This window comes from Saccostrea echinata, unplaced genomic scaffold, assembly GCF_033153115.1.
Source record: "Saccostrea echinata isolate AGI-Se365-2 ecotype Australia unplaced genomic scaffold, CSIRO_AGI_Sech_v1 ptg000016l, whole genome shotgun sequence".
In the NCBI taxonomy this organism is placed as follows: domain Eukaryota; kingdom Metazoa; phylum Mollusca; class Bivalvia; order Ostreida; family Ostreidae; genus Saccostrea; species Saccostrea echinata.
Window position 1 is genome coordinate 11,960,954 of NW_026889765.1, and position 25,089 is coordinate 11,986,042.

At 34.2% G+C, this 25,089-nt stretch overlaps 1 protein-coding gene across 1 annotated transcript in view; it reads right to left on the reverse strand.

Annotated features, from left to right (window-relative positions):
• Positions 1–3,936: 3,936 nt before the first annotated feature.
• Positions 3,937–25,089, reverse strand: part of LOC133188462 (uncharacterized) — a 43,369-nt gene continuing 22,216 nt past the window's right edge. The window contains exons 6-11 of the mRNA XM_061323902.1: positions 23,727–23,797; positions 18,631–18,706; positions 16,406–16,720; positions 15,462–16,336; positions 4,286–4,422; positions 3,937–4,010 (exon numbers count right to left, since the gene is read on the reverse strand). Of these exons, the coding sequence (XP_061179886.1) occupies positions 3,992–4,010; positions 4,286–4,422; positions 15,462–16,336; positions 16,406–16,720; positions 18,631–18,706; positions 23,727–23,797 (1,493 nt within the window). The 3' untranslated portion in view covers positions 3,937–3,991. The remainder of the gene's footprint in view (positions 4,011–4,285; positions 4,423–15,461; positions 16,337–16,405; positions 16,721–18,630; positions 18,707–23,726; positions 23,798–25,089) is intronic.

Here is a 25,089-nt window from a genome sequence, read left to right on the forward strand (position 1 = left end):
ACAACCAAGACATTTACTCAAGAAGAGTTAATCCATTCATACAAAATTATCAGGTGATCAAATTTAGCCTATTAAAAAAATTCTAAGTTGCACAGTATCAACAGGAAACAAAGTAGTCAAACCTTGTTATCCCAAATTCAATGGGAACAAGAAAAAACTGAGATACATGTATTGGATGATTCGAGGTTAAAATACATGGAGGAAAATTGCTTGATTTCCAGCTCACTTTGATATGTCAGTGGGAGAGATATTGAAGTTTAAGATACCAAAATTCAACTGTGCATAAAGATATGTTTACAAAATCAAGAGAGAGAATAAAAGGACTTTCCAGTTGGCAAGAATCACACCTAAAATAAAGAGCTTGCTAAGTGTACTATTAAAACAAAATATATACATGTATTTTGTAATCGTCCAGACACCAAATATCACAGAAATTGTAATCAAATAGATTTACATTCTTAAAATATTCATTTCAATGCACTTTTATAGACAAGTACATTAATATCTTCAATATTTCAGGACTGTCAAACAAGAGGCCCATGGGCCACAATGCTCACCTTTACTTTAGCCTTAGTGTTCCTCCCAAGATTTTTAGACTGTGACCCAATATTATGGTCTAAAAGGTTTCTGAATCCAAACAACATGGGAAAGCTTCAATATTACTAACATGGCTTTGCAGTCATGGAGAAAAATTTTCTTTTCTCATATACATGCATTATGCTCAATTTTATCTCGATTTAAACCTACTCTAGCCCAGGATACATGAATTGAAAAATTAAATCCACACATTTTTAGAATGTTTGCAAATTAATGGTTCTATTGTGGTTCTCAAAAATAGAAAAGATTTTCAAAAAAAAAATTATATAAAGCTCTATGTAAAACTTTGAGCCCCCAAACTGGCCCCATTCCTGGGATCTGGAAGGGGGTGTTGTGATTGAACATTTTAGGATTCATATTATATTAGGAAGATTTCACATTTATAAGTTTCATCTTTTCTGGTACATGTACAGTTGTTCTTAAGAAGATTGTTAAAGATTTTTCCTTTACATTTCAATGTAAAATTTTGATCCCATATTGTGTCGCCACTCTATACTTGGGGCCATGATTTGAAAATTTAAAATCTACACTACATCAAGCTTTCGCATAAGATTCATCTTTCCTGATCCAGCACATTTTTAGAAAAATTGTAAAAATCTTCCCATTATATTTCAATGTAAAACTTTGATCCACTGTTGTGGCTCCACCATACCCTCTGGGGCCATGATATGAACAATTTAGAATCTACACTACCTCAAGAAGCTTTCAAATAAGTTTCATTTTTTGGTCCAGTGGTTCTTGAGAAAAAGATTTTTTATGACCCAACTCTAATTTTACCTTGTTTTCCTTTTCACCCAAGGCTGCTATGAGCCCATTTGGGTTAAAATTTGCCCAGTGATTCTTGAGAATTTGAAATGTGAAAAGTTGGGCAGACAGTCAGACAGAGGCAGGACAACAGGTGATCAGAAAAGCTCAATTGAACTTTGAGCTCAGGTGAGATAAAAACATTCAGATATCTGAAGATTTGACATATTTTTGTTAACATTTGAGTATTTATCATGATCAGGACCACTGACTCATTTTGACATACCCCAGGCATAGCATTCATCATCAATGTTCAGGATACCAATGTTAACATATTATACATACGATGACAAATAACTTTAAAATTGGTTTGCAATTATAAAATACATCATACATATTATGCTTTGGCATCAAACTTGTTTGTTCCCTAACATTTCATCAGACATGACTAATGTGAAATCATTAATTTTCATGGGGATTTGATTTTCTTTGCTTTTGAAGTTTGAAGAGACCCACGAATTTATGTCCACCACAAGAAGTAGTGTCACATTCATACCTACATACTCAAAAATTCTTCATCCACGAAATCAAATCCCCATGAACCCATAGTTTTTTCTAAAACCATGAAAATTTGACCCCACGAAAATATATAATTTTAAAGTATAATATGTCGACTTAATACATTAAGACTGGTTTATAGAGAAATCCTGAGAACCTGTGAATTTACTTCACTATATCCATAATTCATTATATCTGACAGTGTATAACAAATTCATCAAAGTATCCACAGCAAATTTGAAATACACATTTACCTTCGAAAATGGCTAGCGAGTATGTTCAGGGAAATATTAAAACTAATGTTTTCTGATTAAGATTAATATCAAATATTAATATTTACTTACAAAAATAATATCAGTTCTATTTTTTTTCTTTAAATTTTTTAGATGTTTGAAAATTTATTATAAAAGATGTAAACTTTATTATTTCTAACCTCTACAAAACATAAAATCAATTCGCTCTGTCTGTAAATTTGTTATATCAGTGTTTCTTATAACTGAAAAATTTAACAAGGAATTATGAAATTTGCTGTATCTTGTTTGTACTCAGTGAGTTTTTATACTGTACTTATTTTGGTAAATGTAATATATATACATGGACTATAAGATACTAAAAGTGATAATAAATACATGAAAAAGGTTTGAAACTTCCTCTAAAAATGCTTCCTTATAAAAAGTTTGGCATACAATAAGAGGCCCATGGGCTACAATGCTCACCTGAATCACCTTGGTCCAGCTGCTCTTCAGAATAAAAGACTTGCAAAAAGAAAAAAAAAATTGCCTCAAAATTCCCATGAGAACTGTTGATCCCATACTGTTGCCCCACACTAGCCCAAATGAATCATGATTTAACTGAATTTGAATCCACACAATGTAGGGATGCTTCAATATTATTTTGAATAGCATAGCCATGCATTTCTAGAAAAAAAGATTTTTAAACAATTTTTTTCCAGTATATATGCACTATGTAAACTTTTATCTCCAATTTTAGACCCACCCTTACTCTTGGGTTCAAAATTTGAAAAAAAAACTTGAATACACACATCCTAGGACTGTCTACATATCTACTTAGTGTGGCCCTACTACTCTTGATAGGATTATTTTTATTTCTTGTATTCTCAAATAAAACACTTTAATCCCCTACTGTGGCCCAAACCTACTCCTGGAGATTGCAAATTCAACAAACTTGAAAATGCCCTACCTGGGGATGCTTCCATACTGTAATTTTGACTAATCATAGCCCTACTGTTCTTGAAAGGAGGTTATTTATTGATTTCTATATAATCCCTTTTAAAAACTTTGCATCTATTTGTGGCTCAAATTTACCCTCTTGTGCCATAATTTAACATATCACACTCTTGACAACCCGAAGAGTATGACTAATGATAGCCCTATACTGTTCTGGAGAGGATTGATTGATTTATTATTGCTTAACACTGAGTTGACAATATTTCAGCCATATTTCAGCAGCTCTTAAGAAGAAGATTTTTCCCTTATAAGATCATAGTCCCTCATGAAACTTTGATCCCCTATTGTAGTCCCACATTACCTCATGGCCATGATATGAATAAACTTTCAAACACTTCCTGTATATCAATATGACTACCTATGGCAATGTTGTTCTAAAGAATAAGATTTTTAAAAATTTTCCCGAATACGAGTATGTAAATACTCCCATGTAAAACTTTGAATTATCTCCCTTTTCAAGAGATTGTGATCCTTCATTAAAACAAATTTGTATCCCCCCAACCAGGGTGTATTGTGGCATATTTGGCTGAAAAAGGTCCAGTGGTTCTGATGCGAAAAACTCAAAAATGTAATAAACAAATAGACAGTCAGACGAAGGATGACACATTATCAGAAAAGCTAACTTGAATCTTCTGTTCAGGTGAGCTTATAGAAAATGTCACTGAATACAGGAATTACATGTGCCTAAATAAAATTCAAAATGATCTCAACAAGTAAATAAATATTATTAAGGGCACATTTTTAACCGGTTTGGTTCTCCAGTTGCATTGACATTTGAGATGTGTGTGTGTGCATGAAGTGCTAGCTGCTCACTACAGGAATGCTACTGATAGCTATCCTAGCTGTTATATTATGAGACTGGACCTGGAAGAAACAAGAAATCATAGAAGCAAATATTTAAGATCACCAAATAAGGTTTGAAAATAATGTTCTTTATTTGAGAGAGAATTTATTTCACAGAAAAGGTTGTTTTTAACCATCACTGTATGGTAATTCTCACTGGATAGATAGATAATATCAAATGACTATCATTATGACAGATGTCTCTTGTGAGAATGTAGCTTGAAACAATTTAGAAAATGTGCACTTTGACTTTTTCTTAGCTTACATTTTTCATTAAAATTTTGGCACTGACTTACTTGTGGAATTCTCCATGAGAAATATCACTGTGTCTAACAAACACCTCACATCTCCATGCTGTCAGAGATTCTAACCAAACACTACCACCGTTCATGTCTTTGCCCCCAAACAACAGGAGATAGGGCTGAGCTAGTTCCTGTCAAAAAGCAAAGATATCATCTAATCTGTACACCTCCATCAAAGCAAAGGTATGCATTAATGTACAAGGTACAAACAGAACAAACATAAAATATCTTGTCATACCTTTGAACCATATTATTTCAGACTGAGACCTAAATCTTAGCTAGATGCTGAATTCGTCAACTATGAAGACTTAATAGGACATTACTCCAAAAAAGTGAATCATTTCATAAGTAAAGAAAATGATGGAAAAGAATTCTGATTTTTTCAAATTCCACCCATGTTCAAAAGGCAAGGATTACTGATAACCAGTAATCAGCTTTCAAAGCAGGGATTGCTCACCTGACTAATGCAGAGGGATTAGTGCATTCACATCTAATCATCTAATTTTATAGATAGAAAAATCAGTAGAGGTATAATAGTCTTTTAATAGTTAGCTGCTAAACAATAAAATCATCAGTATTTGTGTAATTTTGTACAGCTTGTTCAGTTTCAACATTTTATAGAAAAATGTTTAAGAGTTTTAATGATCATGTCTGCTCACTATTTACAAATTGTGAAATAGATTGATCCACCCCTCCGTTTCTTTACGCTCTTTTATGGAACGCCATAGCTGCCTTATGTGGTTATTTCATGATAAGATGGTGCTTTTTGTCCCCCACTTTCACTGAAAATGGGTGATATTAATTTGGGTCTGTCTGTCCGTCCATCCATCTGTATTTCTGTCTGTCTGTAACACTTTCGTTTCCGCACGATATCTTGAGAACCCTTTAAGCTTTCACAATGAAATTTTACAGAGCAACTCCCTATGGCCTAAAGAAGACCTCTATTGATTTTGCAGTCAAAGTTCAATGTCGTAAATTCATACATTCCGACTGTGTGTAACACTTTCGTTTCCGGGCGATATCTCAAGAAGCTTTTGCAATGAAATTTTATACCATAACTCCCTGTGGTCTCTCTCCCCCCTCTCAAAGTGTCCCTCCCCGTTTTTTTTTTTTAATCTATTGTATTAAAAGTTGCTTGGCACTATTTTTAGCACAGGGGCATGTGGAGAGTTATTACGTATAATACAGGTTGTCGGCGGAATTTATATTCTAATTATATCTATTAGAACTGTTTAGTAAAGGCTAAATTAGACACCATGTATTGTGTAAAATTTTGACAATATCGAATGTGAATATAAACATTATATGTGACCTTATGTTTGCATTTAATTTGCTGTATAATCAAGTGCCTCCGTGGTCTAGGGGTATGATTCTTGCTTAGCAAGTGAGAGGTACCGGGTTCAAATCCCGGACGATCCTTTTTTTAGGATTTTTTTTGTGGATTTACTAACTGAAAGTATTCAACGTGTGAAATGAAAAAGTTATGACGTCTGGCGTGAACTTATAAAATCATTATTACAGTGTGATAAATATTCTATATAAAAGAATCTTTTATACACATATTAAAGAATAAGCAATCAAATCTTTATATCCATACTGGCATTTTTTATTTCCTTCAATATACATGTATACATTTAATAATTCTACAAATCTGGTGAGGGGTCCAACCCCCCCCCCCCCCCCAGGAACTGCGCATGCTCTTTGTTCACTAAGTGGGGGACATAAATTCTCTGAATTAGCTTGTTTATGTTATGCTGTGGTTATTTCATGTGAAGATGGTGCTTTTTTATGTTATGCTGTGATTATTTCATAAGAAGGTGGTGCTTTTTTATGTTATGCTGTGGTTATTTCATGTGAAGGTGGTTTTTATGTGAAGGTGTTTTTTTATGTGAAGGTGGTTTTTCATGTGAAAGTTGTTTTTTTATGTGAAGGTGGCTTTTTATGTGAAGGTGGTTTTTTTTTTATGTGAAGGTGGTTTTTCTTGTGAAGGTGTTTTTTCATGTGAAGATAGTTTTTTATGTGAAAGTGGTTTTTATGTTTTGCTGATGTTTTTTTCATGTGAAGGTGTTTTTTTTATATTTAATGAGAAGGTTGTCACTCGGAACTCCTCACAAACAAATAGTCAATGTAATCAAAATCATTTTAATACTCCATTGCTAGTTCCTCTTTTTTTTTTTTTTTTTTACATAGGCGCCTGGTTTCAGGATGGTGTATTTTGTGTATTATGTTTTTTTTTTCCTAGGTGTGTCTGAACACACTCGATAACATAAAAATAAAAAAAAAATCACTGAAATTAGCACTAAAATAGTCTTGCAAATTAATCAATATCTACAGATTTGGGTGAAATCTACATTAAAAAATGATTGAATAACGCCCTTCACTCGTCTGCCAATTTGAACTTGGCGTATAAAATATGCAGTAAACAAAAACATCCTGATACCTAGCACTGAAAGTGACTGTGTAAAATGTAGAGGCATCCCGGAATGACACGGAAAGTCTAGAGAGAGATTTTCCGAAAATCGCATCTGTCATACCTTCAATCTTATTATATACAGTAATATGACATTTTTAAAACGTGCTAATTTCAGTGATTATTTTTTTTATTTTTATGTTATCGAGTGTATTCAGACACACCTAGAAAAAAACATAATACACAAAATACACAATCCTGAAAACAAGTGCCCATGGAAAAAAAGTGGAACTAGCAATGGTGTATTAAAATGATTTTAATTACATTGACTATTTGTTTTACTTTCAAAATTTTGAGATAATAGCTGTTTAACTCAGTCTTCAAAAATATGAGGAGTTCCGAATGACAACCTTCTCATTAAATATAAATACACCTTCACATGAAAAAACATCAGCATAACCTAAAAAACCATCTTCACATAAGAAACCATCTTCACATGAAAAAACATCTTCACATAAAAAACCACCTTCATATAAAAAGCCACCTTCACATGAAAAACCACCTTCACATGAAAACCACCTTCAAATAAAAAAAAAAAAACATCTTCACATAAAAAAACACCTTCACATGAAATAACCACAGCATAACATAAAAAAACACCACCTTCACATGAAATAACCACAGCATAACATAAAAAAGCACCATCTTCTCATGAAATAACCACATAAGGCAGATATGGCGTTCCATACTCTTTTCTTACAAGTCAGTGACATTATAGATGATCTGTTAATGCAGTGAGATCAAATCCAAAAACACAATCAGTTTTATTACATTAAAACAGGACATAGTCAATGCATTGCAAGCAGGGCTCGAAATAATAGATGGCCCCTATTGTCTGGGGCCAGTGAATTTTCAACCTGGGCTAGTACATTGCAGAGGGCATGTGCCCTTTTGGTCAGCATTTTTTTATGCATAATAAAATTCATTCACAGTCAGGCTAGTTAACTTGACAGGGTTGTGTGTCCCAACTTCTACTGATTCTTGTTTTGTTAAGTTGTACTTCTAAGTATCACAATATAAAAAATTATTACTATTATTATTATGGTTTTGGGCCAGTCTTTTTAAAATCTACTGGCCTAGTGGGACAGTGAAAGTACTAAGCTGACCAGTAAAAATTTAAGGCGATAGCCCAAGTGACCAGTAAACAAAAACAATTATTTCTAGCCCTGGCAAGCGATTTCTTTGAAGCAGGAAACACAATAATTTTTTTGCATGATTCTCTATACATGTACTTATATTCCATTTCGCTTGTTAAATTTTTGTGTGACTTCACAATTGTTTTTCACGTAGTCAGAAAATGTAAATATGAAGCTTGTTTTTAACGCTTTTGCATTGTTCAACGATGTTAGTTATTAAAATGAAAGACTTTAGTTCAATTGTTAATGTTTGTAAAAATATTTATTGACAGAATTTTTTTTTCAAAAATGAGTTCTTGGGTGTTGGAACTGCCTTGAAAAATGCATAATTTTCTTCAATCCATAAGCAGTTTGAAATAAAACAAAATGCTTTGAAAATCTTAAACTCTATTTATTTTCTGAAATATTTGCCCTTTTTATTTGTACTTAAAAATCCCCATTGTAGACTCAATAATGGATCGAATCAAAACTTTTTAAGGACACTGTAAAGAGCAAAAAGGCAAAATCTCTTGAATAACTCAGGAAATCTTATGACAAAACTGCTTTACAATATGTAGGGTATTCTAAATTAGTAATATACAAAATAAGAAAAAAAATTGACTAGATTTTTTTCACCTCAAGGTCCTATTCTTCCTTAATTTACAAAAACAGGGTATATTTGTTTCATTTTTTGCTCTACTAGTCAGAGACTAGAAGAGCTACGGTAATATGCATTTGCAAGGTGTCAAGATTTATGTTTATATTTTTATTACAAAGTGTGGTGAATTTCAGTATGTATTTCCTCATGTTCATACCTACAAAAGACAATCCTACATTATGTCTGAAAATTCTTGAAATGCTTTCAAAATCCTTCTTCTCCTACAGTTTTTGTCCAATTTCAATAAAACTTGGTACACAAATGGACTATATATATACTAAGATACATAATTATGTATATTGATTTTTTAATTCAATAAACGGTGTTGCCATGGTTACAAAAATAAAATTTTCTTTTAAGTTCCTTTAAACTACTACTTCTCCTACAGTCTTGGTCAATTTCAATAAGACTGGTACACAAGATACGCAAAATTCTTTACATTGGTTTTTTGATTTAGATGAATGGTGTTGCCATGGTTACTAGAAATTTTTTTTGAATTCTTTTTAAATGCTACCCCTCCTACATTTTTGATCTGATTAGACTTTTCACATGACAAGTAAACTATACTAAGATACATCTTTCTTTATTATAAGTACAGACCTGTATAGCTACATGTATTGTCTCGTCAGAGACTTCTGGTTCTTTATTTATTATTTACAAGTCTATCTGACCATTAAAAACTATGAAAGAACTTTTTGTACATTTGTATATATGTATTATATATTTTAAAAATTCTGGTATAATTCTCTTAGTTATTCAATTGACGTTTCAATTACATTATTTACAGTGATAGGTGAATAGCAAAAGGGAATAACTTCTCTCAGAACATAATTAAAGAGCCTTGCCCAACACCAGAATGCTTAACCAAGTGGTCCAGAATTTCAAAAATCTGGTAAAAATACTCTTGCTTATCAGAACTTTGTACTCTGTTTACTCCTTAGATGCCAAGGAGAAGAAAAGATTTTCAAAGAAATAATGCATTTTCACTATAGATTTAACACAGCCCCACCCTAACCCTGACCAAGGGGCCATGAAATTCAAAATTTTGGAACAGGCACACTTGCTCATAGTAACCATGCATTTAGTTTACACAGGCCTCAAAATAATTATTTTTTTCACTGGTCACTTGGGCTACGCAACTTAAAATTTTACTGGTCAATTGATAACTTTCACTGTCCAATTGGGATAGTAGGTATGAAAAAGACTGGCCCAAGACCAGTACTTAGGGCACAGCAAGGTGGAGCATTCCCTCACAAAACAGCACATCAATCCCAATATAAATTATTACTTGCCTAACCACCATTACCCATGCACTCACTCAACCAAACAATCACGTTACTATATCCACTACAACTTCGTTGCAAGGGGGTCTCAAGAGGCCCATGGGCCACATCACTCTCCTGAGCTCATTGGCTAAGAAGAAGCAGAAATCTGTTCAGTATTGAACAGGGGGGCAAACTTTACTTTACACTACCTCAGGATGCTTCCATATCAATATTACTTATCCTGGCTTTTCTCTTCTTAAACAACAGAAGAATTTTAAAGATTTTTTCCATATGTTTTCCTGTGTAAAACTCTGATCTCTCATTGTGGCACCACCCTACCCACCCATAATTAGAATCTACACAAGTGAAGATGCTTCTAATATGACTAATCATGGCTTTGCTGTTTTTGAGCAGAAATTTTTTTTAAAGATGATTCCTATTATGCAAAACTTTGACCCTCTGTTGTGCCCCCACCCCTGGGGGTTACAATTTGAACAAAGTTGATTCTACAATACCTAAGGTTACTTCTGTATAAATATGACTAATAATGTGTTTGTTGTTCTTGATAAGATTTCAAAGATATTTTCTACGCAACGTGTATGATCAGGTTCTTACAAGGGATATATAGGTTTTCCTTTTACTCTGTGTTAGTTAATGTTTGGAATGATTATTAAGACAGCTCTGTCTGATGGTATATCACACAGTACTTAAATTTTCTCTAATCTAGAGATGGGGACTGGGTAAGGTACTACTTGCACCATGTTTCTCCCCTACATTCCCATTGATAGATAAGAACCGGGTGTCTCAATCTTCTTCAGATTTACTACACCCAGAACTTAACATCAGTTTCTTACGATACTTGCCACTGATGTTTATAACTTTTATACTTTTTTTGCTCTTACCCTTAATTAAAGTTTTCAATCCCTAATAGGACCAAATTCTCTATCCTTAGCACATACATAATACTCAGATATTAATTTAAAACATTTTACAGTAGAAAAGGATTTACCAAGAGAAAGTTTCAAAATGTAATTACCAAGCAGTAGTTAATTAACAATGATTACACTGAAGTCTATGGGGACAGGCGATTTTTTGAAAATAAAAATTCAAATAATAATAATATCAATAAATACTGTGGTGGAAAGATGCATCAAAACATTACAAATAGAATGACAATTGAAAATGACTTTTTAAACACAAGTTTTTTTAAAATTGATTTTTTTTTAATCTTTAAAAACAGAGGGAGATAACTCTTACCAAAATTCAAGGTCATAAATTAAAACACATCCAACCCTTACATGCTAATTAATAATAAATGGGAATTATGTCTAAATAAACTAAGTATTCAACCCTTACACATCTGATTTGTATTCAATTTAATTGAATCTGTTGATATTAGGGATGGAATACATTAACTTCTTTATTGCTGATTCAACGTCCAACTAGCTTCTGAATGCCTGACTTTCCCAAAGCTTTGCCTTATATATCCTTCGGTTTGGCTAGTCCATTCCAAGGGTTGTCAGGTCATTTCACTATTTGAAGTCTTCAAAGTGTTTTACTCAAATGCCCCTTAACAATTACATCTATATATTCCTATGTAAAACTTTGACCCAACTGTTTTGGCCCCACCCAACCCCCTGGTGTCATGATTTGAACAATCTTGAATCTACACTACCTGAGGATACTTCTCTATTAATATGACTAATAATGGCTCAGCTGTTCTTAAGAAGATCTTTTAAGATATTTCTTATATATTCATATGGTAAACTCTGACCCCTGTTGTGGCCCTGCCCTACCTCCATGGGTCACGACTGGAACAAACTTGAATGTACACTATCTGAGAATACTTCTGTAATGGTTATAATATGACTAACCATGGCTTTGCTGTTCTCGAGAAGAAGATTTTTAGGTCACCTGAGTCACTCAGGTGACCTATTGCTATCCGTTTTTGTCTGTCGTCGTGCGTCGTGCATCGTCCGTCAACTTTTGAACATTTTCAACTTCTTCTCTAGAACCGCTCAACCAATTTCAACCAAATTTGGCATATAGCTTCTTTGGGTGAAGTGGAACATAAATTGTGAATTTCATGGTTCCTGCCCCCCTGGGGCCCCAGGGATGGGGCTAAAACCACCAAAATTGATGCAATCTTTAAAAATCTTCTACTTTACTCCTGGACATCAAGCAGTCAAACTGTTGACATGATTGTAATAAGCATTGGGCCCTCTACCTAAATTGTGAAATTCATGGCCCCAGGGTCAGGGGTTCTGGTGCTAGGGCGGGGCTTTATTGATTATATAGTGAAAATGCATTAATTCTTTGAAAATCTTCTTCTCTGCTCCTGGGTATTATTTAAACAAACTAAGTGCATGGTTATGACAAGCATTGATGCCTTTTCCCAAAATTGTGAAATTCATGGCCCCTGAGTCAGGGGTTCTGGTATTTGGGGGGGGGGGGCTCTATTGATTATATAGTGAAAATGCATTAATTCTTTGAAAATCTTCTTCTCTGCTCCTGGATATTATTTAAACAAACTACGAGGGGTTATCAAAAAGTTCGTGGACTGACGCGATAAAATTAATAATATGTAGTCTTTGCTTACAAAATTTATGCGGAACATAAAACAACAAAAGTTTAAGAAATGTTGACAATTTTAGCTTGATAAGTTGATAATTTGCCAAATTATTCTAAAATTAAAAAGACTTTATGTGATCACCCGGCGCTGTCGCCGTTTAGTGTCATGACGTCCGCTTAACGTCATTGTTTCTTAATGTCCGCTCTCTCTACCTCATACACTTATCTTGATGAGATTACCTGGAGTTAAGTTAGGACTTAAACCCGTCTTATTTATATGAATTTACAATGTCATGAGCAGCTGTTTTCAATGCATATAATATTGTAAATGGATCTTTATATGGGGAAAGATCCTCACTTGATTATGCCAGAATACTTAGCTTGTTGGAGTTCAATTTCTACCACACATGATCAACGTCACTTTTCGACGTGACTGACTTTTGACACCCTGACTACAAATCGACACTAGCTGTGCATATTTCATCTCTCTGAATCTTTTTAGGCATTAAAAAACAAGTACTCTGGATGCATTTTATTTTTCTGTAGCCAGTTTAAACATTCCTTAGGTCAATACCAGTTTTTCCAGGACCGAAACTCTATAGAGTGTTTGAAAAAGAAACCCCTCCCCCCTTTTGACGTTATTTTCAAGCCCATAATTGTTTGGACACTCCATATAAAATTTACGATAAAATTTCATAGAAATTACAGAATGGGGTAAAAATTCCAAATTTTACTGAACAAATGTGTCATACCACATGCCTGAATTAACGAGATTTTCTGATGACAAATACTCATATCTAAAGAGTTTTTCTCAGTTACACTCAGGTAGGAAAAAACGTCATATTAGAGGTTGCGCCGCCTGGACATACCTTTGCTTACAAAAACACTAACATTTTATTAAAAAATAAAAATTATGATTTATGGTTTATTCTATAGATAGAAAGGATGATGCTAACTAAATGTGTAAAAATTCATTGATGTACCTAAAGCGGTTTTAATTTTATCACGCTAGTCCACGAACTTTTTGATAACCCCTCGTACGTGCATGGTAGGACAAGTAATGATGCCTTTTTAAAAAAAATTGTGAAATTCATGGCCCCTGGGTCAGGGGTTCTGGTGTTGGGGGGGGGGGGGGGAGGGCTCTATTGATTATATAGTGAAAATGCATTAATTCTTCGAAAATCTTCTTCTCTGCTCCTGGATATTATTTAAACAAATTAAGTGTGTGGTTATGACAAGCATTGATGCCTTTTCCAAAATTGTGAAATTCATGGCCCCTGGGTCAGGGGTTCTGGTGTTAGGGCAGGGCTCTATTGATTATATAGTGAAAATGCATTAATTCTTTGAAAATCTTCTTCTCTGCTCCTGGGTATTATTTAAACAAACTAAGTGCATGGTAGGACAAGTAATGATGCCTTTTTAAAAAAAATTGTGAAATTCATGGCCCCTGGGTCAGGGTATCTGGTGTTGGGGGGGGGGGATTTCTATTGATTATATAGTGAAAATGCATTAATTCTTTGAAAATCTTCTTCTCTGCTCCTGGGTATTATTTAAACAGACTAAGTACATGGTAAAGGTGCACAAGGTTGCTTTTTCCAAAATTGTGAAATTCATGGCCCCTGGGTCAGGGGTTCTGGTTTTAAGGGGGGGGGGGGCTCTAATGATTACATTGTAAAAAATGCAATGATTCTTTGAAAATCTTCTCCTTTTCTCCTGGGTATTAAGCCAATGAACAAAGAATATAGTTATGATGAGTAAGAGTGCCTCTTCTAAAATTGTGAATTTTATGCCCCCTGGATCAAGGTTCTGGTGTTAGGGCAGGGCTCTGGTGTTAGGGCAGGGCTCAGGGTGAAGTTGATACATGATACTCAGGTGACCTATAAGGCCCATGGGCCTCTTGTTAAACACATTTCCTATATATATACCTATGTAAAACTTTGACCCCTCTTGTGGCCCAACCCTACCCCCGGGAGTTATGATATGAACAAACTTGAATCTAGAGTATGTACTGAAGCTTTTACCTAAGTTTCATCTTTTCTTGCCCTGTGGTTCTTGAGAAAAAGATTTTTAAAAGATGCCACCAAATTTTCAAGAATTCTTAATTATCTCCCCTTGAATGAGGCTGCGACACTTTCTGTGAACAAACTTAAATCTTTTTATCCATGGATGTTTTGTGGCAAATTTGGTTGAAATTGGCTCAATGGTTCTTGAGAAGAAGTCAAAAATATGAAAAGTTTACACACAACAGATGGACACCGGACACTCTTTGATCAGAAAAGCTCACTTGAGCTCAGGTGAGTTAAAAATTAGACTACATTTAATGTAATCCTGAGTTTGCTTTCCAATTTTAAAATAACCAACAGTTTTAAAAAATCATATTTCTTCACCAGTGAATCTTGATTCTCAACCACCTCTAGTAGTGCCATTTTCAGATTCTGCATATAGCCCTTGTTTACTGAACATTCTGTAGAAGCACAAATATTTGTGGGGATAAAATTTCGTTGATTTGTCATCTAATAAAAAGATTTCATTGGCATTAATTTTCCTTGTTTTGAAAGTAACTCTACACAATATGTAGTCATATTAAAATTTCATGAGGGATTTTATTTCGTTGATAATTGTTAACAAAGAAATAAATGAAATTTAATCCACAACAAATATTTCTGCTTTTACTGTATTTCTTATTTATATAATGCATTGTATTTTGTTCCACCATGGTGAAACAGCATTTAGAAAACATTACAATGGTTAAGAATATATCTTCAAGATAATTTGTTCTTAGAAATATTCTTGATATTGAATTTACATTGTGTTATTTCATCTTACAACCTAATCAAACAAGGAATTAGACAAATAGAACCTGGATGCACAAACCTGTCGATTCCGACTGTGAATCGATTTTGATATGCATAAAATAATCACTGGTTGAGACCAGGAAATTTCTTTAACACTAACATGAGCCCAGCATCTACATCTCGTCCCTCAACTTTACGAAAGTTTAATCTCAATAACCTTACTGCATGATCTTAATGATGTATAAAAACTGTAATTTAAAGCAATTTAGTCTGATCTTTACATGTATATATAATACCTGAATTTCTATCCTGGTTTCTTGTTTTTTATTCGGTGGAACCTTTTTGTTAGAAATAACCTGGTTTTCATGCACAGTCTCTTTGTTCACAGGCTCAGAGAAATCTGTAGTCATTTCTACATTCGTTGCTGGGTTTGCTCCGACTTCTTCCGTAGCCTGATCTGAATCCTCACTTTGCCAACATAACACAGGACTATCTTTCTTTAGATTGTGAAGGCTTTTACTACGTAGGGCTGTTTTGGTTTCTGAAACTTTCTCATTTAGGTTGCGTAACTCCCCGACAGAAGAAGATCTATACCGATCTAATGTCATATCATTTGTACTGTAATTACTTGAGCGTTTCCGTAAATTTTTTATTTCCATCTTGTTTACTTTGTATTTCTTGCTATAGCCACCAAAATGATTTTTTTGACATTCCCTCTTCACAAAAGCTGTTTCATTCAGTTCTGAGAAGTAATTCTCATAAATTTCTAAATCCTCCACAACTAGGTCCTGTGTTAATTGAGGATAGGGCAACACATTGATCACATTATGACTAAAAGTTTGCATTTTTACAGGCTTCACCCTCTCTGGAGGTTTCTGGTGATATCCATAAGACTGAGTGAATGTCTTACATGAAGTAAAGTCCAATGAAGATATACCATCAGAACTGCTTGAGATATCCATCCCCAGGTTGTCTGCTCCTTTTAAGCTGCTTTGACTGCCCTCACTACACTGTGATATATGTCTCTCCAACAGCAGAGGTGATTTTTCTTCCTTCTGTTTTGGTGTTGGAGTTCTCATGACAACAGGGATGGAATCAGTCTGACTTTTTTTGGTCTGTAACTCCATCATTTTAATTGCTGATACAGACTGAGTGTTGATAGTTTGTAACTCTATAGTATGAGGTCTCTGTAAAGATCCTTTGGATGCTGTTGATGTTTCTTTGATAAAAGGATTAGCACTTGACTGACTTTTCAATGGCTGTGATTCTCCTGTTTGTGGTTTTTGTAAAGACATTGATAAATTTTCAGAGTTCACAGTCAAATTTTCTTTGTTCTGTTTTGGTGTTACCCTATTTCTGGCAGAGGAGTAGGCAGGACTTGAGCGGGGGCGGAGATTTTGCCTCCTTCCATGCTTGTTCTGGAGATATGGCATTGAGCTGGTCCGAGCTGAGCCATCCGTCTTTTTAGACTCTATAGTAATTGCTTCCAACGAGTGCCACATTCTTGCAGAAGGAACTTGATTTGGTATTTCTACATGTGTCCACTTCAAACATTCTGTACAAAAGAAAAAAATATTACTTAAAATTAACACAAAAATTTAAATGCTTTAAGAGATTTGAATTCTGATTAATGGTGACATACTTTGTGGCTTTTCATTACAATAACATAGCACTTGATCTGAATATCAAAACTATTTAGTCGCCCACATGGCACACTGGTTAGAGCGTCTGCTCTAGAGTCGCGGAGTAAGGAGCTGATCCTTACATCGCGGATTTGAATCCACTGCGGGACATGGAAACAGGTCCTTCGGATGAGACTGTATAAACCGAGGTCCGGAGTCACAGTAGGTCTTGGCAGGAAAAAGATCCCTCACTGCTCAATGGCCCTAAGTGCTGAGCATAGGTATAAATGCAGCCCTCCATTGGCAAGTGGTTGTGTCTCCATATGAGTGAAAAATTCTCAAGAGGGACGTTAAACAACAAACAAAATCAAAACTATTTATACACTGTAAATTGGGAACCATCTTTGAGTCATATAATGGCAACCAATCACTCTAAATCATATCAAATGAGTCATATAATGGCAACCAATCACTCTAAATCATATCCAAATGAGTCATATAATGGCAACCAATCACTCTAAATCATATCCAAATGAGTCATACAATGGCAACCAATCACTCTAAATCATATCCATATGAGTCATATAATGGCAACCAATCACTCTAAATCATATCCAAATGAGTCATATGCAAGTTCCTTATGTTGATCTGCTGCAAACTTCAAATATTTCTTAATTAATTTTTGTCAATAAAGAACTTCAGTATTTATAACTTTTTCTGAATAGACAATACCTCAAGAATATTTCTTTTTTTAGTGACTTAACCTTGTAAAAGTTGACCTTGAATCCTTCCTGTCACAATGTACAGTTACACAATAATCCACTTAACCTTATTGTCAGCATCTAATGGACAATTTTACAAGATCAGCCTCACTCACAGAATTTTTATAATGACTCAAATCTTTTTGACATATCAAAGTTTGCATGCTTATAAAATTATCCATGCATTTAAATTTTTGGGCTAGAAAATTTACATTTTTGGTGTTTCAGTGATTAAAAATTTGAATTTCTCAATAGTTCTTTATCTTATCTTAGTTATTATTTTCTTAAGGTTTTTAATGGACAGATAAGCTCAGCCTGATCGACTTAAAAAAATTTCATCATGACTCAAAATTTTTTTAATTACAAGGTCAGACAACATGTTCCTCAAAAATATATAATTTTCCCCAATATTTTGATAATGAAGTTCTCTTTCTTTAAGAAACTCCCTAATGTATGACCTTGTTTTCAAAAATATTTTAAAATAACAATAAACTCTATGTTCTTTTAAAGAGAAGGGCTGTTATATTTAACATGTGTAATGTCTCAATACAATTTTAAGAATATCAATCCTTATATTCCATTTTTAATATAATACCATCTAACATAAGACAATCTTTGGGGCCTAACCCTGTACCCAGGGGCCAAAAAATCATATTAATTTGTTCATTATTCAAAATATTCATAGGATTTAAGTCAGTAAGTTTGTATATCTACAGGACCATTTCATGTATAATACTGATCTGTATCCAAAGCAAGTCAGGTAATGTGTAACCCTAGACACATCATCATCTTAGTTTGGTAATTATAGGTCTTTTAGTTACTTGGGATTAGACTTGCCCATGAACTTAAACCAGGATGCCAGTGCATCCCATAAACTTCATCGAGTGAGCCAGAAATGAAAGCAAAAGGTCATCTGAGTGAAATAGTGCCCAGATAAGAGTGTTCTACACATTTATATCATGTTCCCAATTGCTGTCTAATTGATTCTTATAATGTATTGTTCTTGCAAAATTTAGCACTCACTTTATGATGTCCTATCTATTGTTAATTGAAATATAAAATAATTATGTCTAATCACTCACCGAAAGAAAAAACCCAGAAGTCATTTCTTAGTTCTCCATTTTGCTCTCCACCTTGCAAAACCATATTGTCTTTGACCTACATAAAACAACAACAAAAGGCCTTGACAAATTGGTGGTAGAAAAGAATTAATAAATTTACCTCATCTTGGTCTGAAACTCTGGATTCATTTGAGATGATCAAGTTTTATTATTTTTAAACAAAATCTTATTCATTTTTACAATCCCTCCTCGATGTCCAGGAGTACAGAATATATTGAAACATCTAAACATATAGGGATAAAAAAGATATCAAGAGACAAATGGGTCACTATTACAACAAACTCTCTGATATCATGGGTCTAGAATATGTTTTTCCATTGCATTGGGCAAGTGAAAAAGTCATTTCAGGAAATTAAGTTATTGTGCCACTCTAACTTATAAGGAAAGTAATAAAATCCAGAAACACATTTTATATATGTACATGGTTGTTCATAGTATATGTTATACATGTATTTTTAAATGTAAATATTTTCCTTACATTTCAAAATCAAACCACATATCCTTTTAAAAATCAAATCCTGTGAAAAAGGATGCCCCCGTATTACATCTAAGAGCAAAGGTTAAGTTTCTCAATTGCAAGTCAAACTCCAAGGTAAAGGTTAAGAGATAAAAAATGTAGGTACCCAAAGGAAGGTCTTGTCACAAGGAATAAAAGTGTGAAATGTGTAAACCATAGCTCCAACAAATCAAAAGTTATGAGCAAAAATTTTGTGGAAAACAGACAGACAGAGAGATGGACAGAGCAAAATAATATATGTTCCCAAATCTTCAATTACCCCAACATAAAAATTTGGACACAGTTGATAAATTTTCACCAAATTACGTATCAGTGGATAAGCTTACAAAAAAAACATTTTGAATAGTCTCTTTGAAAAAAGTGATATCAAGGTCAAAGGGAGGGTCAAGGTCAATTTTGATGCAGTTCAACAGCACTCACCAAAATGTATCAGTACATGAAGTTAAATAAAAACATCTGTTTCTTTAAAACCGAGCTTCTTATAATTTTGTGAAATGTGAGGTCAAGGTCAAAGTAAAGATCAAGGTGAAAAATGTTGAAGCAACTAAACAACTCTTAACAATATGTATAAGCAAATGAAGTTTGATAAAAATATCTTGAATAGTTTCTTTAAAACAGCTAAACATAAATTTAAGAAAAGTGAGGTCAAGGTAAAAGAAAAGGTCAAAGTCAAAAAATTATGACAAAGTTGCACAGCTTTTAACAATTTATATTACATGTAGCATATAAGGTTTAAAAAAAATATCTTGAATACTTTCTTTAAAACTTAGCTAAACATTGAAATCAAGGTCAAAGAAAAGGTCAAGGTCAAAAAAGCTGATGCAAGTAGCTCTAATCAATATGCATCAGCATAAGAAGTTTAAAAAAAAAAATATCTTGAACATTTTCTTTGAAATGAAATATGGAAATATTCAAGCTTAAAGTCCATTAAAACAATACAAATCGGGATCAGAGTAAACATGGACCTCCAAAAACATCAGAGGTGGGATCAGGTGCCATGGAGGAGTGAGCATCCCATGCCGACTGTTCACACCTTCCGTGTGCTCCTTGTCATGATCAGGAAATAACGGAAAAATCTGTTGACAATTCAGTGTGTAAATGATGGCCTAACAATTAGTATGAAAAACGTCAGTCAGCATATGACTTAATGATAGATTGTATTTGCTAACAAGGTCATTGTATCGACTATAGAACTTAGGAAATAACTTTAAACAAGACTGTTGATATTCTTGTTTCATCAACTTGTTTGTCAATAACTTACTTCGTTTCAGAAATTGCTCATACGTAGGGCGTGCTCTTGCATATCGAATCAACTGAGCTAAACACAGTGTGATAAAAGAACAGACCGAAGGACGGAGGGATGGAAGGATGGAAGAAGGACATGACAAACACTGTATGCAGAGACCATATTCATGGTGGGGAATAAAAATAAAAATGAATCCAAGTTTCAATCAACAATCAGAATTCTACATATGCTAACTAATGCGATAAATCAACTATTGCAGTAAAATTACGCATGCATAAATCGCTTTTCATGGTTAATGAAAAAAATTTAAATTGAAGAATCAAACAAACAATCATGTTATGGTTTTTTGTTTAAATATTGCTTCATTTAATTAGAATTTTTTTTTAAATTAAGTTATCAAATAATGATGTTTAATGAATCTAATATACATCACCATTTTTTTTCTTGGGCAAGGTGAATTTGGGAGTTGAGCAAGTGAAATTCCTCTTGTTATTCTGCTTAAAAAGCTGTCCAATGTTTTTTTTTTTTCATTATAAAAATTCAAATATGCATTTTTTCTCTTTCTTTGTCTGAAGAATTGAGTCAATGAATAAATTTGTTCAATTTATTTCATCATCTCATGATGAATAAAACAGGATAGGTAATTTGGGACAATTGCTATTTTCTCCTCTTGGTGAAAAATCTTTCCTTTAAGGCAGCTTCAGTGTCATGACTGCTACATTGTATGCTATATCACTTAAAATCAATTCTTTGACTAATTTTGAAACAAATATAGCATCATTATTTATCCAGGTGAGGGGTTAAAAAATAATTTCTTTCTGAACTTTTACAAAAATCTTCATAACATGAACATGGTGAAGATTTAGTTTCTTCATTATAATTTGTGTATAATCATAAACAAGAGGCCCATGGGCCACATCGCTCACCTGAGTAACTTTGGCCATGCTGTTCTTTACCAGATTTTCCCCCTTGTAATACTTATTGTGGCCCAGCCCTACCCCTGGAGGTCATGACTTTAAAAATTTAAAATCTACTGGAGTACACTATCCCAGGATGCTTCCACATAAGTTTCAGTTTTTCTGGCCCAGTTGTTCTTGAGAAGAAGATTTTTCTTACACATTTCAATGTAAAATTGGATTCCCTATTGTGGCCCCACCCTACCCCCAGGGGTCATGATTTTTACAATTTAGCATCTACACTACCCCAGGATGCTTCCACATAAGTTTCAGTTTTTCTGGCCCAGTTGTGCTTGAGAAGAAGATTTTTCAAGATTTTTCTTACATATTTCAATGTAAAACTTGGATTCCCTATTGTGGCCCCGCCCTACCCCCGGGGGGTCATGATTCCACATAAGTTTCAGTTTTTCTGGCCCAGTTGTTCTTGAGAAGATTTTTCAAGATTTTTCTTACATATTTCAATGTAAAAACTTGGATTCCCTATTGTGGCCCCGCCCTACCCCCGGGGGTCATGATTTTAACAATTTAAAATCTACACTATCCCAGGATGCTTCCACATACCGTATATACTCACCTATAAGTCGGATTTTTTGGAGTTAAACTTTGATCCAACACTGTATGTCCAACTTATAGGCGAGTTATAAAAAGAAAGGTATTTTAGAAGGCCAATCCCTCTAATATAAGCTTCAAAAATACAACCGACTTATAGGCGAGTATATATGGTAAGTTTCATCTTTTCTGGCCCAGTGGTTCTTGAGAAGAAGATTTTAAAAGATTTTCCCTATTTATTTCAAATTAAAATTTGGATTCCCTATTGTGGCCCCACCCTACCCCTGGGGGTCATGATTTGAACAATTTAGCATCTACACTACCCCAGGATGCTTCCACATAAGTTTCAGCTTTTCTTGCCCAGAGGTTCTTGAGAAGAAGATTTTTCAAGATTTTTCTTACATATTTCAATGTAAAACTTGGATTCCCTATTGTGGCCCCTCCCTATCCCCAGGGGTCCTGATTTTAACAATTTAGAATCTCCACTACCCCAGGATGCTTCCACATAAGTTTCAGTTTTTCTGGCCCAGTGGTTCTTGAGAAGAGGATTTTTCAAGATTTTTCTTATATATTTCAATGTAAAACTTGGATTCCCTATTGTGGCCCCGCCCTACCCCCAAGGGTCATGATTTTAACAATTTAAAATCTACACTATCCCAGGATGCTTCCATGTAAGTTTCAGCTTTTTTGGCCCAGTGGTTCTTGAGAAGATTTTTTAATGACCCCACCCTATTTTTGTCTTTTTTTGATTATCTCCCCTTGTAAGACGACTTGGCCCTTTATTTTAACAATTTAAGCTCCCCTTTACCCAAGGATACTTTGTACCAAGTTTGGTTAAAATTGGCCCAGTGGTTCTTGAGAAGAAGTTGAAAATGTGAAAAGTTTACAGACGGACGGACGGACGACGGACAACGGGTGATCAGAAAAGCTCACTGGAGCTTTCAGCTCAGGTGAGCTAAAAAATGAGCAGATACCAACTCAGACTCTGTGAAGAGACTTCAACTGTTCATCGAAGATTAACTAATCACTGAAGATTAACTGATCATTGAAGATTAACTGATCATTGAAGATTAACAGATCACTGAAGATTAACTGATAGATTAACTGATCATCAAAGATTAACTGATTGCTGAAGATTAACTGATCATTAAAGATTAATTGATCACTGAAGATTGACTGATCATTGAAGATTAACTGATCATTGGAGATTGACTGATCACTGAAGATTAACAGATCACTGAAGATTGACTGATCATTGGAGATTAACAGATCACTGAAATTTAACTGATTATTGAAGATTAACTGATCATTGAAGATAAACTGATCACTGAAGATTAACTGATCATTGAACATTAACTGATCATTGGAGATTGACTGATCACTGAAGATTAACTGATCATTGGAGATTAACTGATCACTGAAGATTAACTGATCATTGGAGATTAACTGATCATTGGAGATTAACTGATCACTGAAATTTAACTGATTATTGAAGATTAACTGACCATTGAAGATAAACTGATCACTGAAGATTAACTGATTGCTGAAGATTAACTGATCATTGAAGATTAACTGATCACTGAAATTTAACTGATCATTGAAGATAAACTGATTACTAAAAATTAACTGATTGCTGAAGATTAACTGATCATTTGAGATTAACTGATCACTGAAAATTAACTGATTGCTGAAGATAAACTGATCATTGGAGATTAACTGATCATTGAAGATTAACTGATCACTGAAGAGTAACTGAACATTTAAGATTACAGGGTGTAAGATATCTTACCACAGCTGCCGCATGTCCTACTAATGGTGGTGGACCAAACCTACATTTCATCCGTGTCCACTTACCAACATCTACAAAATATAAACATAGAATAAACTTAAAGTAATCAAAGTCTGAAAAAGAACAAGAGGTCCACGGGCCTTATAGGTCACCTGAGTATCATGCAACAACTTCACCACGATTAAATTATATTCATGTTTTAAACCAGAGGCCATGAAATTCACAATTTCATGGCGCACTTGATCATCTTAATTTTACATATAGGAAGCTTACTTAATACCTAGAAAGAGATCAGAGGATTATCAAAGAATTAATGCATTTTCACTATGTAATCATTAGAGCCCTGCCCTAACACCAGAACCATGACCTAGGGGCCATGAAATTCACAATTTTGGAAGAGGCACCTCACATATCATAACTATACTCCTAGTCAGCTTAATACCCAGGAGAAAAGAAGATTTTCAAAGAATTATTGCATTTTTACTATGTAATCATTAGAGCCCTGCCCTAACACCAGAACCCCTGACCCAGGGCCCATGAAATTCATAACTTTGGAAGAGGCACCTTTACTCATCATAACTATGCATCAGTTTGTTTGCTAAATACCCAGGATCAAAGGAAAAGATTTTTAAAGAATTAATGCATTTTCACCATATATTTAACAGAGTCCCGCCCTTACACCAGAACCCCTGACCCAGGGGCCATGAAATTCACAATTTTGGAACAGGCACCCTTACATATCATAACTATACTCTTAGTTCATCGGCTTCATACCCAGGAGAAAAGGAGAAGATTGTCAAAAAATTATTGCATTTTTACTATGTAATCATTAGGCCCCTACCCTAAAACCAGAACCCCTGACCAGGGGCCATGAAATTCATAAAATAGGAATAGGCACCCTTACTCATCATAACTATGCATTCAGTTTGTTTGCCCTGGATCAGAGAATATTTTTAAAAGAAATAATGCATTTTCACTATATATTCAATAGAACCCTGCCCTAACACCAGAACCCCTGACCCTCGGGCCATGAAATTCACAATTTTGGAAGAGGCACCTTTCATCATCATAACTACGTATTTATTTTGTTTTCATAATATCCAAGAGCACAGAAGAAGCTTTTTAAAGAAATAATGCATTATCACTATATATTCAACAGAGCCCCACCCTAACACCAGAACCCCTGACCCTTGGGCCATGAAATTCACAATTTTGGAAGAGGCACTCTTTCTCATCATAACTATGTACTTAGTTCATTGGCTTAATACCCAGGAGCAGAGGAGAAGATTTTTGAATAATTAATGCATTTTTACTATTTAATCATTAGATCCCCACCCTAACACTAGAACCCCTGACCCAGGGG